This window comes from Cotesia glomerata, linkage group LG5 (assembly GCF_020080835.1).
Source record: "Cotesia glomerata isolate CgM1 linkage group LG5, MPM_Cglom_v2.3, whole genome shotgun sequence".
Classification (NCBI taxonomy): Eukaryota; Metazoa; Arthropoda; class Insecta; order Hymenoptera; family Braconidae; genus Cotesia; species Cotesia glomerata.
In genome coordinates, this window is record NC_058162.1 from 25,761,280 (window position 1) to 25,780,165 (window position 18,886).

At 23.9% G+C, this 18,886-nt stretch overlaps 1 protein-coding gene and 1 long non-coding RNA gene across 6 annotated transcripts; one reads left to right on the forward strand and one right to left on the reverse strand.

Annotated features, from left to right (window-relative positions):
• Positions 1-16: 16 nt before the first annotated feature.
• LOC123264979 (tripartite motif-containing protein 2-like) lies at positions 17-18,282 on the forward strand. 5 transcript variants are annotated; one of them, XM_044728535.1, is made up of 10 exons: positions 17-187; positions 265-568; positions 9,988-10,150; positions 10,257-10,634; positions 11,467-11,715; positions 11,802-11,988; positions 12,973-13,397; positions 15,177-15,359; positions 15,460-15,706; positions 17,369-18,282. In XM_044728535.1, the coding sequence occupies exons 2-10, from the start codon at positions 549-551 to the stop codon at positions 17,605-17,607; spliced, it is 2,091 nt and encodes a 696-aa protein (XP_044584470.1). In that variant the 5' UTR covers positions 17-187; positions 265-548; the 3' UTR covers positions 17,608-18,282. The 5 variants fall into 5 exon arrangements, with proteins under 5 accessions (XP_044584470.1, XP_044584471.1, XP_044584474.1 ...); XM_044728536.1 differs by having other exon boundaries at positions 300-568; XM_044728539.1 differs by lacking the exon at positions 17-187 and adding an exon at positions 3,066-3,156 and having other exon boundaries at positions 224-568.
• On the reverse strand, positions 4,370-7,827 carry LOC123264985. The gene is made up of 2 exons (XR_006509462.1): positions 7,743-7,827; positions 4,370-4,426 (listed from the first exon to the last, which is right to left on the reverse strand). It is a non-coding gene; the product is annotated as an uncharacterized LOC123264985 (long non-coding RNA).
• Positions 18,283-18,886: the final 604 nt, after the last annotated feature.

Genomic DNA, 18,886 nt, shown 5'->3' on the forward strand with positions numbered 1-18,886 from the left:
TGCAATTATAATCCAGCCGCTAGTGAACAAAAAATCTTTTTAGTTATTTTAATTAAAATAATTATAGTAATTATTTAAAAGTTTACATTAATATGCCGATTGTCTGTGAACGCCCTTGGGTTGATAATCTCGGTCGAGTGGATTGTGACCCGATTAAAATAGCGCATGCTTTCCTTTTATGTGACCAGTAAATCAAAGTTTAATTTCTTCTCAATGTTTATCTTTACAACTCTGTTGTAATTAATTTTTATAATTATTTATTAGATGTTATATTGCAACTCTAGCTATTACTTATGCAGAACGTAACAAAGAAAACGCTACACCTGCTCAGACACCTGGCACGCGTACGGAATCGATATTATTATATTTAAATAATATAGTAAGCTGCCAATAAAATCCGATCTTTATTATTGGCTTGATGTGGTATCATCTGGATCTTTATTATATTTGTGTCATGAAGATGATGTTGATGCGGATCTAACTGGATTTCTTCTTTTGAATTTGAACAAAGAAATATTTTGTTAATTTGTTTTTATACCAGCGGCTACATGAACTGTTGTCCTTTTATGTAAGTATTTATTTATTCTATATCAAGATATAAAACATATATACATACATAAATCGTTTATTTGAGAAACCCCATAAGATAAAGTACCCAGTACTTGAACACTTAGAAAAATGGGACAAGTACTTAAACAGACTTTTAAAATTGTTATAATACAAAATCCGTAAATTTATTATGAGTAATATAAGCATATTATAATTATTAAATGATACAGTAATTGATTTCTGTAAGTTTTTTCCATTATAAATCAAAAAAATTATATTTTTATTAACTTAAAAGTTAACATGTCGAGAATCGCCGATAGATGCTATTTTTTTCATAAAAAGGTACTGAATCGTAAACCGAACAATCAGTCAAAAAAACGGTATATCATCATTTTAAGTAAAAAAAAATTGTACCATCTAATGAAATAGTCTTTTCTAAATAACATATATTTTTTGCGAAGACATAAACTAGAATTTCTATATTAAATTTTAGCGTTCAACTATACCTCGAAATTTTCAAATCGGTACCCATAACCTGAACAGGTTGAGGCTGTATAATTTTAACAGCACTATAACCTCTAATAAGTTTATAGGCTAGTGATCAGCATTGTCATTTGTATTAATTACTGCAATTTAAATAAGTTTTATGACTGAAAATTAGTGTAGTTAAAAATTATTGAACGTTTTGAATTGAGTTTTTTTGATTTGTAATTAAAAATTTGCTTTGTCATTTATAAAAAATGTAATTAAAAACTTAAATACAAATATTTATCATTTTTAAATAAACATATTAAATATTGACAGTATTATTTTTAATATTATTCAATAATATGTTATATTTCTTTAGATATTTTAATAAAACGTTGAAAATTTTTGGTGTGCCTATTGCCATATATTTTATTAGTTCAACTACTGCTCCCAGAGTGTTCAACTACTACTCCTTTCATAAAGTAAAGTACCCAGTACTTGAACACTTAGAAAAATGGGACCAATACTTGAACAGACTTTTAAAATTGTTATAATACAAAATCCGTAAATTTATTATGAGTAATATAAGCATATTATAATTATTAAATGATACAGTAATTGATTTCTGTAAGTTTTTTCAATTATAAATCAAAAAAATTATATTTTTATTAACTTAAAAGTTAACATGTCGAGAATCGCCGATAGATGCTATTTTTTTTATAAAAAGGTACTAAATCGTAAACCGAACAATCAGTCAAAAAAACGGTATATCATCATTTTAAGTAAAAAAAAATTGTACCATCTAATGAAATAGTCTTTTCTAAATAACATATATTTTTTACAAAGACATAAACTAGAATTTTCATATTAAATTTTAGCGTTCAACTATACCTCGAAATTTTCAAAGCGGTACCCATAACCTGAACAGGTTGAGGCCGTATAATTTTAACAGCACTATAACCCTCTAATAGGTTTATAGACTAGTGATCAGCATTGTTATTTGTATTAATTACTGCAATTTAAATAAGTTTTATGACTAAAAATTAGTGTAGTTAAAAATTATTGAACGTTTTGAACTGAGTTTTTTTGATTTATAATTGAAAATTTGCTTTGTCATTCATAAAAAATGTAATTAAAAACTTAAATACAAATATTTATCATTTTTAAATGAACATATTAAATATTGACAGTATTATTTTTAATATTACTCAATAATATGTTATATTTCTTTAGATATTTCAATAAAACGTTGAAAATTTTTGGTGTGCCTATTGCCATATATTTTATTAGTTCAACTACTAAGGCTTGTCAGAATTGATTGTTCAACTACTACTCCTTTGATAGTCTATTTTAAAAATATTTTCAAAATATAAATAATCAATTATCTTTGTTATTTTGCTAATCAATTCAAAATTGTTTATATTTTGATGAAAATCACTAATTTGAACTAATAATTCCTTTATATATTATAAGTAAGGTCAAATAAGTTTGACTTTGAAACCTGTTCAACTACTGGGAACTTTACCTTATAAAAACAATTTTTTAACATCAGATATCAATCTTATTGGGTATTTTTAAGTAAATTTATATACTATGTATAATTATAAAGATATTTGTATTTCTAGATTATTAGTACCTATCATTTATATTAAATTTAGACGTAAAAATATTAATGTCTATTTGACAATAACCAATATTTTAATTTTGTTCCCATCGTTTTGTTTTTATGCATGAGTTTTTTGAGTTTTTAAATGATTATTCTTTATTCTATAATTTTATTTAACGGAGTTAAAGAAGAATATATTCCGAAACTATTTCTAGAGTTAATTATAAACTCTAAAATAGCTGTAAAATTTAAGAATCTATTCTTAGTCTGATATTTATATATTCCTTAATGAAAATAGTTGTAGAATATTTAATTCGAGGAATATCAATGTAGGTTTTTATGGAATTTTAGTGATAGTCTATGAAAATAAAGCAGCATACTTGTACAGCTTGTTATACATATATGACTCTGGGTTTGTTTTTTATGCTCCTGACCAATTAAGCGGTTATGACCCCGGCACTAAGTCTGATGGACTATTACACCGGGTGACCCGGAGACTTGATCCATCTTAACGTGTGTCTGATAATAATAAAGTTAAGTATCTATATTAAATTTATAAAGATTTGTCAGCTTGTTTTTACTCCATAAAAAAAATTAACACGTCTGGATAATTTTATTTTCATTTTTTTATCCTTTGGAAAATTTTTATTCAAGCTGAAATATTTTTTTTTTATTAAAAATTAATTATAGATCACTTGAGTTTATTAAAAAAAAAAATTGATTTATATTTTTAGAAAGTTTTATAATTAATTATCAATAAAATTAATAAAATTTTTCTATGAAAAATTACAATTAAAAAAAATTTTTTTTTAATTAAATTTCTTCTTCAGCAACTTCATAAAAATTTTTTATTAAAATTAATTTAAAATTTTTAAATAAAAAAAACAAGCTGTCAAATAAAAATGATACTGATTCTCATAAAATTCCATTATTAGTAAATCATCTTCATAAAATAAAAATTTCACCCAGACAATAAAATTTTATGATCTAAAATTATCTGTATGATTATTTAGATATTTCTCAGTAATTTTCTCAATCCATGCAAATTTCTGTAGAATTTAAAAAAAGTTTGGAAAATCCAAAAGTGCACGCCTCATAACGCTCATTCATTTTACAAGAAAACAATTAATTGTGTAATTGATTAAAAAAAAAAAAAAAAAAAAAAATTATAATTAAGTAATTTCTTACAGAGTATTTTTTATTTTTTTTTTAAACATCGGCGCCCTTTTTTCTTGTCATATGCGCACGCAGTCTAAAAAAATCTAACTTGATCAAGTGGCGCCATAGTTTTCACGTGACAAATAAGAAAAGTTCGTTTGGCTTTGTACGATTGTATCGTAGTGAATTTTAATAAAAATTCAATAAAAAAAAAATACGTAAACTAGGCCACTGATATGAAATACGGACCCAGTTCATCGAATTCTTAAACTAATAAAAAAGGTCCGGTCTTGAAATATCAATTTGTTCGGGAGTAATCGTTGGTACATCCAAAATGGGGTGACATCCGGACGTCCACGTAAAATTTTTTTCAAAACGTTTTTTTTTTCAAAATAGCAACTTAAAATGATTTTAGAAATTAAAAGATGGTTTAATTTAAGTGTTTTTTCGGTGTACATCTACTTATATCATTGTATAAGTGTAGTATGCTTGTGATAAAGGCATTTAAAGATCACAAAATTGCTTGAACTTGACAAGTCGAGTATAAAGCACAACCTCACGCGCTTCGCGCTATGAGGCGTGCAATTACCTGGCTCTAAAAATCGAATCTACTCGTTCAACTGCAAGTAAACCTAGCAAGTGTACCTGAAAAAAAGCACTTTATATTCTTAATACTGGCGCCTACGGCATCACGCAATAGCAAGGTCTCATAATTTAGTTCCTGTACTTACATATAGCTAGGGAAGAGAATTTACCGGTAAAATAAATATTTTACTTATTTTACCAATTTTCAGCAGGTTATTTACCGGATAAATAACCAAAGTAGTTAATTTTGTTCCGTGGGTATGCGATTGAGGATGTGTACAATGTAGACTAAAATTATTAGCAATTATCTATTATCTTTCAATAATATTGAGTTAATAAATAGTTAAAAATGATAAATGATAAAAAGTTAGTTATTATGCCAATAAACATTGATTGAGGTTATTCGCGGATCTCGTCAAGTGCAGCTTTAGTATTGAAATACGACCCTTTTTCTGAAGGTCTGTTATAGCAAAGTTGGTTGAACGTAAGAATTTGAAATTCTTTAACCCAGGTTCGAATCCGTGGCAGGCATTTTATTGTTTTTTTTTTTTTTTTATATTACTAATGTTAGCTGACGTTTTTAATTTTTTTATTTGTTTTCAATAATTAAATTAGAACAAAAAATATTTTTTTAAACACAGCTTTTCAAATTTTTTACGAATGAAATTTTTTTTATTTTTTTGTAATAATTTTTTCAATAAAAAGAAATTCTAAAAATTTTTAGATGACGGCTAACTTAATTTTCATTTTTTTTCATACATAAGCAAAATTAATACATCTAAAAATCATAATAATTTTTTTATTTAATTTTACCAAGGAATGACGGTTGTAAAAGAACATAAAAATGCACTTATGGAAAATTGTTTGGGAAATTAAATGTGTATTTAAAAATAGCCAAATATAATATATACTTTTATTACTTAAACTAAGTTTAAAAAACTTAGCAAATGCTATTCGTATCAAAATCAAATTTTTAATTCAGTGAAAACCGTATACACCATTGTAATCGCGCGGGAACAAAATTTTTTTTGTAATCAACCGTTAAGACTCATTGGACTTATATTAATTCAACATAATAGAAAGCCATTATATAAGACTATAATCATACAATTTTCAATGAGTATACTCTTTTGTCTTATTAACAAATATTATACTCTTTTATCTTATTAGTAATTTATATATGAATTCCCGAGTCAAAATTAAAAACATATTTTGAGCCTCCACAACCTACTGGAGGAGTTATAGGTTGAAATTATGGTTTTAGATTTTTTCGACTACGATGACGCGTATATCAGAACCATAATTTCAGCCTACAAGTGGTATTTTTGTTATTAAAAAATACTAACATTATTATTAAAACCTCTTACTCTTATTATATTTAATTCTAAACTTCAATTCTCCTTCTCTTCTTCTTCTTAGTATGATGCTGAAGTTAGCTGTCAATTTTTTTAATTTTTACAACAATCTAATTACAATTGTAATTTTTAAATGTATAGAATTTTTTATTAAATTAATTTATTATTAGAATTTAAAAAATTGACAGTTGTTAGCTAACTTCAGTAATGATACTGTTGTTAGCCGACATTTCTAAATTTTGAGAAATTTTTTATTGAAAAAATTTTAATTAAAAGATTAAAAAAAAAATTTTACGTGCAAAAAACTTAAAAAACTAAAAATGCAATTTTTTAGAAATATCTTCTTAGTTGTAATTTAATTAATAAAAAAAATCAAAAATTTTTACACGTCTGCTAACTTCAGGGTCATCGAAAAATTATTTTTAAAAAATTGCATTTTTAATTTATTAAAATTATGAAAATTAAGTTAGCCGACATTTAAAAATTTTTAGTTTTTTTTGATCGAAAAAATGATTACGAAAAAATAAAAAAAAAATTTTCACCTGTAAAAAACTTTAAAAACTGTAAGTGTAATTTTTTAAAAATATTTTTTTGTTCTAATTTAATTATTAAAAAAAAATCAAAGCATTAAAAACGTCGGCTAACTTTAGTATCATAAATTAATTTAATGAAAATTAATTTTGCAGATATTTAAGAATTTTTCTAATAAATAAATTACTGCATAAAAAAAATAAGAAAAAAATTGACATTTAGAAAATTTTAAAAATTAAAAATGCAATTTTTTAAAAATAAGTTTTTGGAACGAATTTTTTTGTTAAATAAAAGTAAAAAATGGTTAAGTGACAGCTAACTTTAATATCATTTAATTTAGCATATATTCAATAATTTTAAGAATTTTATAACAAATAAATTATGGCAAAAAAAATTGACAGAAATTTTAAAAAATTAAAAATGCAATTAAAAATTTTTATAATTTTTTTTACTGAAAAAAATTATTACAAACATTAAAAAAAAAAATTTGATATGTAGAAAATTTGAAAAACTGTAAGTGCAATTTTAAAAAAATATTTTTTAGTTCTAATTTAATAAATGAAGCAGAATCAAAAAATTAAAAATGTCGGCTAACTTTATTATTATAATAATTTTTTTTAACAAATTTTTTTGTTAAATAAAATTAAAAAATTGTAAAGTGACAGGTAATTTTAATTTTACAATGTTTTTGGTGAGATGAAAAATTTTTTTGGAATGACACTGACGACAATTTTTAAAAAAATTTTATGATAATTAATTTAGCAGATATTTAATAATTTTTAGAATTTTTTTTAACAAATAAATTATAACAAAAAAAAATATTGACATGTAGAAATATTAAAAAATTACAAATGCAATTTTTTTTAAATATTTCTTTGTTCTAACTTAATTATTGAAAAAAAATTAAAAATGTCGGCTAACTTTAGTATTATAAAATTTTTTTTTTATTATTTTAGAGCGATTTAATGATTAAAAAAATTTAATTAAAGAATTAAACTTGTAAAATTGATAATAAATAAAAAAAAATATTGACATGCAGAAATATTAAAAAATTACAAATGCAATTTTTTAAAAATATTTTTTTGTTCTAATTTAATTATTGAAAAAAAATCAGAAAATAAAAAATGTCGGCTAACGTACTTTAGTATTATAAAAATTTTTTTATTATTATTATAGAGCGATTTCATTATTGAAAAAATTTAATCAAAGAATTAAACTTGTAAAATTGAAAAAAAATGACATTTTAGTTAGCAATCATTGAACAATATTTTAATTTTATTTATCAAAAAAATTTGTTCCAAAAAATTATTTAAAAAAAATTGCATTTTTTATTTTTTAAAATTTCTACATGTCAACTTTTCTTTATAATTTTTTTTGCCATTATTTATTTGCTATAAAATTATTAAATATATGCTAAATTAATTTTCATAAAATAATAAAAATAAAACTTCTAATATCTGTCAACTTTAGTGTCATTTGTCATGTCATACTTGATACTTGTGTGATATATCCATATGATATCTTTTACTCTCGTTCTCTTAAAAAGCCTTTCTCTTTTGAATCCAGCGAATTGGCATCTCGAATACTTAACTATACCAATGCCTGTATAAAATATAAATTTAAGATTCAGATGCTGTTCACCCCGGTGTTTACCTCACAAATATTAACACATCCACATCCAACTGACACTTACACAACACAAACACAAACAAAACACACACACTCACAGCTGCAGACAATGAAAAATACAAGCAGGTTTAAACACGCGCAACGTGCGTTTAGTTACTCTTTCTCCATCTCTCTCAAACTTGAATCAGCCTGGCATCCTCCCCCGCTGGTAGTCTTCTTTCCTTCTCTTTCCCACCGCAGCGCCGTGGCGTCTCTGTCGGCCTCAGCGCGGACCAATCCCAGCCCGGCTACAAACAGCATCTGAGAAACGTGCGCAGCTGTGAAACGTGAGCCGTGGGCTCTCTGCATTCTGCGAGATTGTAAGACTGTATCTGTGGTCTTTAGTCGTTGCTCTTGTATTGCTTTTCACTTCAGATTCATCATTTATACATTTATATTTATATTTTATTGTCAGTGTAATTATTCACTCGCTGCCATTTTTATCTTTGTTTTTTTTTTTTATAAATAATCATGGATTGTTTTAAGTGCCAGTGAGAATGTTAATGGCCAATCGAGAGTTTTTACAGGACAATGCGTCCTCCATGGTGTTGTGAAAAATTCTGTTTTATGTTTATTTAGTTATTATCTTTATTTAGAGATTTTTTTTATGGAAAATTATTATGGAAGCTCTTCGATTAGCTATTCAGTAAGTTTTAAGTTGTGGTTAGAATTTAATATCATAAACATTAATTTTTTTTTTGTTTAAAAAATTATAATAATTAAAAATGTCAAAATTATTTTTTAAAAGATATTTTATAATTTTTTTAGCAAATAAATTGACATTTAAAAATTTAAAAAGATAATTTTTTCCAGCAAATTTTATTTATTAAATAAAATTAAAAATTTGTTCAAATTAAAATAAATAATGTTTGTTATTAATTTTATTAAAAAAAAATTTTAATAAAAATTATTTAAAATTTTGACATTATTTTTAAACTTTAAGAAACAAATAAAAAGATATTTTATAATTTTAGAAATTTTTTTAGCAAATAAATTGACACGAAAATTTTTAAAAATAAAAAATATTTTTTAAACATAATTTTTTGGAGCAAATTTTATTTATTAAATAAAATTAAAAATTTAAGTTCAAATAAATAATATTTATTAATTTTATTTTAAAAAAAATTTGAATAAAAATTATTTAAAATTTTGACATTATTTTTAAACTTTAAAAAATAAATTAAAAGGTATTTTATAATTTCAAAAATTTTTTTAACAAATAAATTGACATTTAGAAATTTAAAAAAATAAAAAAAGTTATTTTTTAAAAATAATTTTTTGGAACAAATTTTTTTATTAAATAAAATTAAAAATGTCATTTAATATAGCACATGTTTAATAATTTAGAAAATTTTATAACAAATAAATTATGGCAAAAAAAAATTGACATCTAAAAATTTTAAAAAATAAAAAATGCAATTTTTTAAAAATAATTTTTTGAAACAAATCTTTCTGTTGAATAAAATTAAAAAATGGTTAAGTAACTGCTAACTTTAATGTCATAAATTAAAAAGTTAAGTTTAGATTAAAATAAATAATATTTGTCATTAATTTTATTAAAAAAAAAAATTTAATAAAAATTATTTAAAATTTTGACATTATTTTTAAACTTTAAGAAACAAATAAAAAGATATTTTATAATTTTAAAAATTTTTTTAGCAAATAAATTAACATTTAAAAATTTTTAAAAATAAAAAATATTTTTTAAACATAATTTTTTGGAGCAAATTTTATTTATTAAATAAAATTAAAAATTTAAGTTCAAATAAAAATAAATATTTGTTATTAATTTTATCAAAAAAAAAAATTGAATAGTTAAATGACAAAATTATTTTGAATTATCAAAAATTTTTTTATTATTAAACTTTAAAAAAAAATTATCAAATGTATTTTTTCAATTAATTAATAAAATTATAAATATTTTTATAATTGTCAAAAATCATAACTAATTTGTTAAATTAAAAAAATTTTTAATTTTACTACAATTGTTTAAAAAAAAATTCTGTAATTATTTTTAAAAATTATTATAAAAAAAATTGTTAATAATAAAAAAATTAATTTTTATAGAACCAGGTTGGGGGAGAGAATGGTCAGCATGAGTTCGATGCTCGTGGAGACTGTGAGCATAAACTACGAGGACTTTAACGAAAGTTTCTTGACCTGTGGAACTTGCCTGTGTGTTTACGACGGGAGCGAGCACACGCCAAAACTTTTGCCATGTTCCCACACGGTGAGAATTATTTATTTCCTCTAACATAAAATATTAATGTATGTTAAATAATAAATAATAATTATAAACAGTAATTTAATTTTAATTATCCTGGTGTTATTTTTAGGTATGCTTGCACTGCCTAACGAGGATCGCGGCCTCTCAGACCCGAGAAGCCGGAGCGTTTCGGTGTCCAATCTGCCGAGAACTGATAACAATTCCTCGAGGAGGAGTACCAGCACTGCCTCCCAGCTTCCTGGTGAACCAACTGCTGGATTTAATGTCACGTCAACGACGTGAAGTTATTCCCAAGTGTTCTGTTCACATAAATCAGGAGCTGCTGTTCTGCGAGACTTGTGATACTGTTTTCTGCACGGTTTGCACTGGAGGAAATCATGCAGAGACTTCTCCAGGGTGCACTGAGCACACAATCATACCCTTCAGCATCGCTATTAAGAGGATGTCGGAAATTTTGCTTTATAAAGCCAACGAGTGTATTTCTAAGGTTTTTTTTTATTTTACAAAAATTAATTTTATTAATTATTAAAATTTACTTTACTAATTTTTGACATTATTAAAATTGAAATTAATCTTAATTTTATTAATTAATAAAATTAAAATTAATTTCTAAATTGTTTTTATTAATTAATTTAAAAATATTAAAATTTGAAAATTAATTTTATTAATTATTAAAATTTACTTTACTAATTTTTACATTATTAAAATTGAAATTAATCTTAATTTTATTAATTAATAAAATTAAAATTAATTTCTAAATTGTTTTTATTAATTAATTTAAAAATATCAAAATTTAAAAATTATTATTAATATTTATTTTATTAATGAATAAAATTAAAATTTATTCTTATTAATTATTAAAATTTACTTTATCAATTATTAATTATTGAAATTAAAATTGAAATTAAACTTAATTTTAATAATTAATAAAATTTAAATTTAAATTAATTTTTAAATTGTTTTTATTAATTGATAAAATTAAAATTATTTTTATTAATTATTAAAATTTACTTTATTAATTATTAATTATTAAAATTGAAATTAAACTTAATTTTATTAATTAATAAAATTGAAATTAATTTCTGAATTGTTTTTATTAATTAATTTAAAAATTAATTCTATTAATTATTAAAATTAATATTTAAATTACTGAACTTTGAATTAATTAATTAATTAATTTTATTAATTAATTTAAAAATTAATTCTATTAATTATTAAAATTGAAATTAAAATTAATATTTAAATTACTGAAATTTGAATTAATTAATTATTTAATTTTATTAATTATTAAAATTAAAATTAATTTTTATTTTATTTAGCTAACACAAGCCCAGGAGTCAGTTAGCACTGAGCTAAGGCGACTAGAGACTGCTATGGATAGGTGTCTGAATGTCGTAGACGCGGAATTTACTGAAATTATAGCCAAGGTTGAACGCAGACGTGACGAGCTTCAAGCAGCGGTCGCAGCAGCTGCCAGAGACAAAAAGCGAGTGCTCGAGGAACAACTTGCGCTCATTGAAGCGGAGAAAAATAAAGTTCAACAAGAGTGTGAAGGCTTGCAGTATCAAGTAAGGTTTTATTATTATTATTATTTTTTTTTTTTTTGTTGAAGTGTAAATTAAATTTTGTTAACTTAATTGGAACAATTGTTTAGGTCGAAGTGAGGAATATAACACAAAGAATTGGGAGCCTTACTGATCAATTGGATGCGGCTGTCGCACTTAGCGAGCCGCGTGAAAATGCATTTATTACCGCTGAATTTTGTCATAACAATGCGGTTGAGGAATTGGAAAAAGCTTTAGATACACTTGGAAGAGTTAGGTCTAGCACAACGTTACCAGGTATGTTTATTATTATTATTATTATTAATACTTAATTCAACAGAAATTTAACAATTTTATTAATTTTTATTAAAAATTAATTATAAAAAAAAATATTCTCTAAAAATTTACATTTGTAATTTTTTTTTTTTAATTTTTAGATGTGGAATTTTTTTATAATAATTTAATTGTTAGAAAAATTAAAAAAATTGACAAATGTCTTTTAATTTTATTATTATTATTAGTTTTTTTTCCTGGCTTTAATAATAATAAATTTATAATTTTTTTAATTTATTACTAGCAACCTTGCAGTCACTATGTGACTGCCGTGACTTGTGAACTACAAATAAATAAAATTTTGCTTTATTAAATAATGACTTTTGTTAAATTGCACTGTATTTTCTTAAATATTGACATTTTTAAAGATATAAGCCCATCCCGATGTTATACTCATCAAGAGCTTTCATTTGAGTACCCACATGCATTTTTGATATATTTTCCATATATACATATATATAAAATATATAAATATATAAAATATATGAAAAATTAATGTAGGTGCTCAAATGAAAGGTCTCAATGAGTGTAATGTCAGGATAAGCTTATATCTTTAAGAATGTCAATATTTCACAAGATAAGAGGTCGTTTCTTATGTTAAATTGCACTGTACTTTCTTACAATACGAAGTTTTTAAAGATATAAACTCATCCCGATGTTACACTCATCAAGAGCTTTCATTTGAGTACCCACATGCATTTTTTATATATTTTCCATATATACATATATATAAAATATATAAATATATGAAAAATTGATGTGGGTACTCAAATGAAAGGTCTCGATGAGTGTAAAATCGGGATGAGCTTATATCTTTAAAAATGTTAATAGTTCACAAGATACAAGGTCATTTCTTAATTATGTATCCTGGAGACAGAAATTTTTTTATTCTCTTAATAATATAGATTATTATTATAATTTAAAATAATTACTGTTGAAAATTTTTAGGACTGTGCAGAGCTAGTCTAAAAGATGAAGCCATAGCTAAATTAGAAACAACTGTGATAGTAGAGACTGTTGACTACCATGGACACCCACGAAATGTAGGAGGAGATCCGATAAGCGTCGAGCTGACACTATCAGACGGTGCAGATAATCAAACAATAGAAACAGAGGTTGAGGATCTGGACAATGGAACTTATGAAGTGAGATTTCGACCGCCTTGTGAATCAAGGTACGCTTTGAAGCTCTCGGTTTTTGAGCGACCTATCAAAGACTACCCGATGTTTTTCAACGCAACTGCCCACAATGAGCCAGTCAAAGTTTACGGACACAAAGGTCACGGAAAAGACGAATTTCTTCAACCAGTAGCTGTTGCCGTTGACGATGACGGGTTTATTTACATTGTCGACTCCGGCAATTCTCGTATCAAGGTACAATGATATTTAATAATAATACTAATATAATAACAACAGCTAAGATGTAAGCCCCAATTATTGACAAGGACCTAAATATTGACACCCTAAATTATTTTTGAATATATTTAATTATCTGTAATAAGAATAACTATCATATAAATTTTTATTAAATTCCAATTAATTAAAAAAATTAATGTCAGTTCAAAATATTAAATATTAATTATTAAAAAAAAAAATAAAGTTACCACCATTTCATCAAACCAGCTTACGAACGTTTATTTTCTTAAAAACTTTGATTAGAAAATACTTTTTTAGAAATGCCGAGTTTAAATTCATTTCTTCATCTAATAATATCATCTTTTTTTTTTTTTTTTTAATTAACAATATATGAAAAATTTATAAAATTGAATAATCGAAATTAATTGTATGCTTTATAATATTTAAATAATGGCTGTCAATAACTAGTTGATAATTTTTAAGTTGAATCTCATATTGACAGTCATTCGACAGCGCTTCACGCCTTTTTTTGACTTTAATCTAAAAAATTAACTGTAAGAGTTTGAATTCTTCTGATTAAATAAATTTTTATATTTTTAAAAGGAATTAATCATTTATGGAAATTATTATTAATAAACTTTAATAAAATTGATTACTTAATAATAAGTTTGGATAAATAAGAATAAGCAGATAATTATAGGTATGCTTAGTATAAGTGTCAATAATTGGGGCGAAGGTATGTCAGTAATTAGATCAATCAGTTTTTTAACCTGCCAATAATTGGTGTATCCGGATAATCTATTTAATTATTTAAAATTAATTAGTAAATAACGTAACAGCCCCAATTATTGACAGGGGCCTAAATATTGACACCCTAAATTATTTTTAAATATATTTAATCATCTGTAATAAGAATAACTATCATATAAATTTTTATTAAATTCTAATTAATTAAAAAAATGAAAAAAATTACTGTCAGTTCAAAATATTAAATATTAATTATTAAAAAAAAAAATAAAGTTACCACCATTTCATCAAACCAGCTTACGAACGTTTATTTTCTTAACAACTTTGATTAGAAAAGCATTTTTTTTAAATGCCAAGTTGAAATTCATTTCTTCATCTAATAATATCATCTTTTTTTTTTTTTAATTAACAATATATGAAAAATTTATAAAATTGAATAATCGAAATTAATTGTATGCTTTATAATATTTAAATAATGGGTGTCAATAACTAGTTGATAATTTTTAAGTTGAATCTCATATTGACAGCCATTCGACAGCGCTATCACGTCTTTTTTTTTACTTTAATCTAAAAAATTAACTGTAAGAGTTTGAATTCTTCTGATGAAATAAATTATTTTTAAATAAATTTTTATATTTTTAAAAGTAATTAATCATTTATGGAAATTATTATTAACAAACTTTAATAAAATTGGTTACTTAATAATAATTTTGGATAAATAAGAATAAGCAGATAATTATAGGCATGTTTAGTATAGGTGTCAATAATTGGGGCGAAGGTATGTCAGTAATTAGATCAATCAGTTTTTTAACCTGCCAACAATTGGTGTATCCGGATAATCTATTTAATTATTTAAAATTAACTAGTAAATATCAATGATTATAATTTTAAAAAATTTGATTAGTAAAAAGATTACTTGAGACATTACCACAAATAAAATTCAACGATATTGATATTTGATTGCTTCAAAAAAATCAAATCATAATTTTGTCTATTATAGTAATAATAATGGGTGCTTTTAATTTATTTTATTTATTTTTTTTTGCTCAGGTGCTGGACAGTAATTTAGAATTCCAAAGACACGTGACTAATGAAGGCTTGGAGGGCCGCAGCTGCACTGGAATAGCCATTTCAGAGCAAGGACTAGTTGTAGTAAATTGGAGAACGCGTACAATTACGGAAATGAGCTCACTGGGCGACACCATTCGGTCATTCACTCACAATGCGTTTCAGGTTCGCACGTTACACTTTTTTTTTTATGCTATACGCCCACTTGTTAATTTTTGCTAGCGCTTCCGGGTCAATTTTATCTAAAAGAGTGTTTTTTATCCAGGAGCCGATTGATGTCGCGGTAGATCGCAGCTATGGGCACATACTTGTTGCAGACAATGGACAGAGCTGTGTTTTTGTCTTCGATTCTGACGGGAAAGTACTTTTCCAAGTTGGAAAAAAAAGCATGCTCAAGCTAATTAGCTCCGTTACTGTCGGGCCTGCTGGAGAAATTTTAGTCGCTGATTCTAGGATACAAGTTTTCTCAGCTAAGGGAGATTTTTCAGAGGAAATTAATGCTGAAGGCAAAGGTAATTTTTTTTATTAACTTATATATAAACTAGCAACCTTGCAGTCAATGAATAAATAAAATATATAAAATTTTGCTTTATTAAAGAATGACTTTTGTTAAATTGCACTGTACTTTCTTAAATATTGAAATTTTGTGAAATATAAGCTCATTCCGACGTTACACTCATCAAGAGCTTTCATTTAAGTACCCACATGCTTTTTTGATATATTTTTCATATATTTATATATATAATATATATAAATATATGAAAAATTGATGTGGGTACTCAAATGAAAGATCTCGATGAATGTAATGTCAAGGTGACCTAATATCTTTAAAAATTTCAATATTTCATAAGATAAAAATTCATTTCTTAATTATTGACATTTTTTAAGATATAAACTCATTTCGATGTTACACCCATCGAGACCTTTCATTTAAATACCCACATGGCATTTTTTATATATTTTATATATATGGTATTTGTGAAATATATAAATATATGAAAAATTGATGTGGGTACTCAAATGAAAGGTCTCGATGAGTGTAACATCGGGATGAGCTTATATCTTTAAAAATGTCAATAGTCGACAATATACTAAGTCATTTCTTAATTAATGATAATTTTAAAGATTTAAGCTCATCCTGATGTTACATTCATCAAGAGCTTTTATTTGAATACCCACTTTGTATTTTTTATATATTTTATATATATGGTATTTGTGAAATATATAAATATATAAAATATACGAAAAATTGATGTGAGTACTCAAATTAAAGGTCTCTATGAGTGTAATGTCGGCGTGAGCTTATATCTTTAAAAATGTCAGTAGTTGACGAGATACGAGGTCATTTCTTAATTATTGATAATTTTAAAGATATAAACTCATTCCGATCTTACACTCATCGAGACCTTTAATTTAAGTACCCACATCGCATTTTTCATATATTTTATATATATGATATTTGTGGAATATATATATGAAATATATGAAAAATTGATGTGGGTACTCAAATGAAAGGTCTCGATGAGTGTAACATTAGGATGAGCTTATATCTTTAAAAATGTCAATATTTCACAAGATACAAGGTCATTTCTTAATTATCTATCTAGAGATATTTTTAAATGCAGCCTCAATACTTATAATAAATTGACTATCGGTGAGAATGATATGAAACCTTTAAAATGCACAAATTATAATCAAGACCTTTGCAATGACACTTAATTTCACTAAAAAAACCGATTTTATCATATGACTATCCCGGAGACAAAATTTTTCTTATTCTCTTAATTATATAGATTAAAAAGACGTCTGATAATTTTAAGAATTTTTTTTACAAATTAAATATAGATTTTTTTTTTTAATATTTTATTTTTTAAATAAAATTAAAAAAAAAATCTGTCTGCTAATTTCAGTATCATAGTTATGAATTTTTTTTTTTTAATTTATGATCCTAAAATCAGCCGACTAAAAATTTTTAATTTTTTTTATTAATTAAATCAGAGCCAAGAAATATTTTTAAAAAATTGTACTTACAATTTGTAAAATTTTCTAAGTATAAAATTTTTCTAAATATTTTTTTTAATAAGAAAAATCTTACAAATTGTCAGAAGTCTGCTAATTAAATTGTATTTATTTATTGAATAATTTTTTTTGTCTGTACTTGTCATTATAAATAGGTAAAGGCAAGTACGGAGGAATAGCCGTTGATCAAGATGGAAAAATAGTGGCTTCACGTAGCGACAAAGGCCGAAGCATTATCCAAGTTATGAAACTCGGCGGTGGAGCAATGCTCACTGAAATAGATTCGCACAGCTCAAAATTAAGACGTCCAACAGGGATCGCTGTGTTACCTAACAACTATTTAGTGGTTGTTGACTTGGGTAATGATTGTATAAAAAAATACCGGTACTGGTAAAAATTAATCAATTTAAATTTTACCAGTTTAGTTATTAAATTTCTCGATTTTAACGAGATTGCTTAGGCTACACCGTCCTGTCAGTGCCAGCGCGCTGTTTTTTTTCTACTAGTTTTATCTTAAAGTATTTAAAATTGTTCAAATAATTTACTGCCTTCTCAGTTGTGCACAATCAAAAGATTCGATTTTATATTTGCGTTTGAAGAAATCAAATTAGCTAATTATTTTTTTTATTTTTTAATCTAACTCCAGAAATTGTACATAATAGATATTTCAGTATTAAATATTAAATATTCAACGTGAGGGATAATCTCAATTTATTTTAAATAATTACTGTAAATTGTATATTTAAACTAGTCGCTATCAATTATTACGGCAGCTTACTTAATTATTTTCTCTATTTAATATGTCAATATAATTTTTATATCCGACATTCCTCTAAAACACGCATGAAAATTTTTATTTGTCAACTTAGTATCCCTCAACGTCAGAATTAAACGGGTTAATCAAAAATTTTAATTAATTACAATGACTGATTAATTGTTTTTTGGTTAATATAATTTGTTTTATAAATCTAGTCATCACCTTCATACTTAATCGACTGTTTTACCCTACTGTATAAATAAAAACAAGCTGTAATATAATTATATGTAAATAAATAATTATAAATAACAATTTGTTTTTAGTAATTTAATTTCTTTTTTTTATAAATTTAATACCAAATATAAACAGCATACTTTTATTTTTAATATAAATTGTTACAAATTTATAAAAAATATTTAAGTTTTTATTTTTTCCTTTACTTAATTAATTTATTAAAAAATAAAACTTGTATTATAGTACTTATATTTTTATTAAAATTAAAAAATAATTATTATAAATTTTAGAAATTCACCGCAAAAATATTGGTCCTATAAAAAAATTTCAAAAATTTAATTTTATAAAAAAATATCTTATGATTTTTTTTATACGATCAATATTTTTTCCCTAATACTATAAATTTAAATTAATTATTACATTTTATTTAAAAAAAAAGAAAATTCTAGCTGCATAAATAATTTCTTATTTAATATCAGTCAATACCATTTAAATTCGTGGTAAATAAATTAATTTATAATAAATAATTGGCAGATTTTTTAAAGCTATATAATATTGTCAATTATTGCAATACTTTGTTAGAAAAATTAAAAAAATTGACAGATGTTTTTTAATTTTATTAATATTATTATTGTTGTTATTATTATTGCCAATTTTTCATTTTAAATAATAATTATTTTCA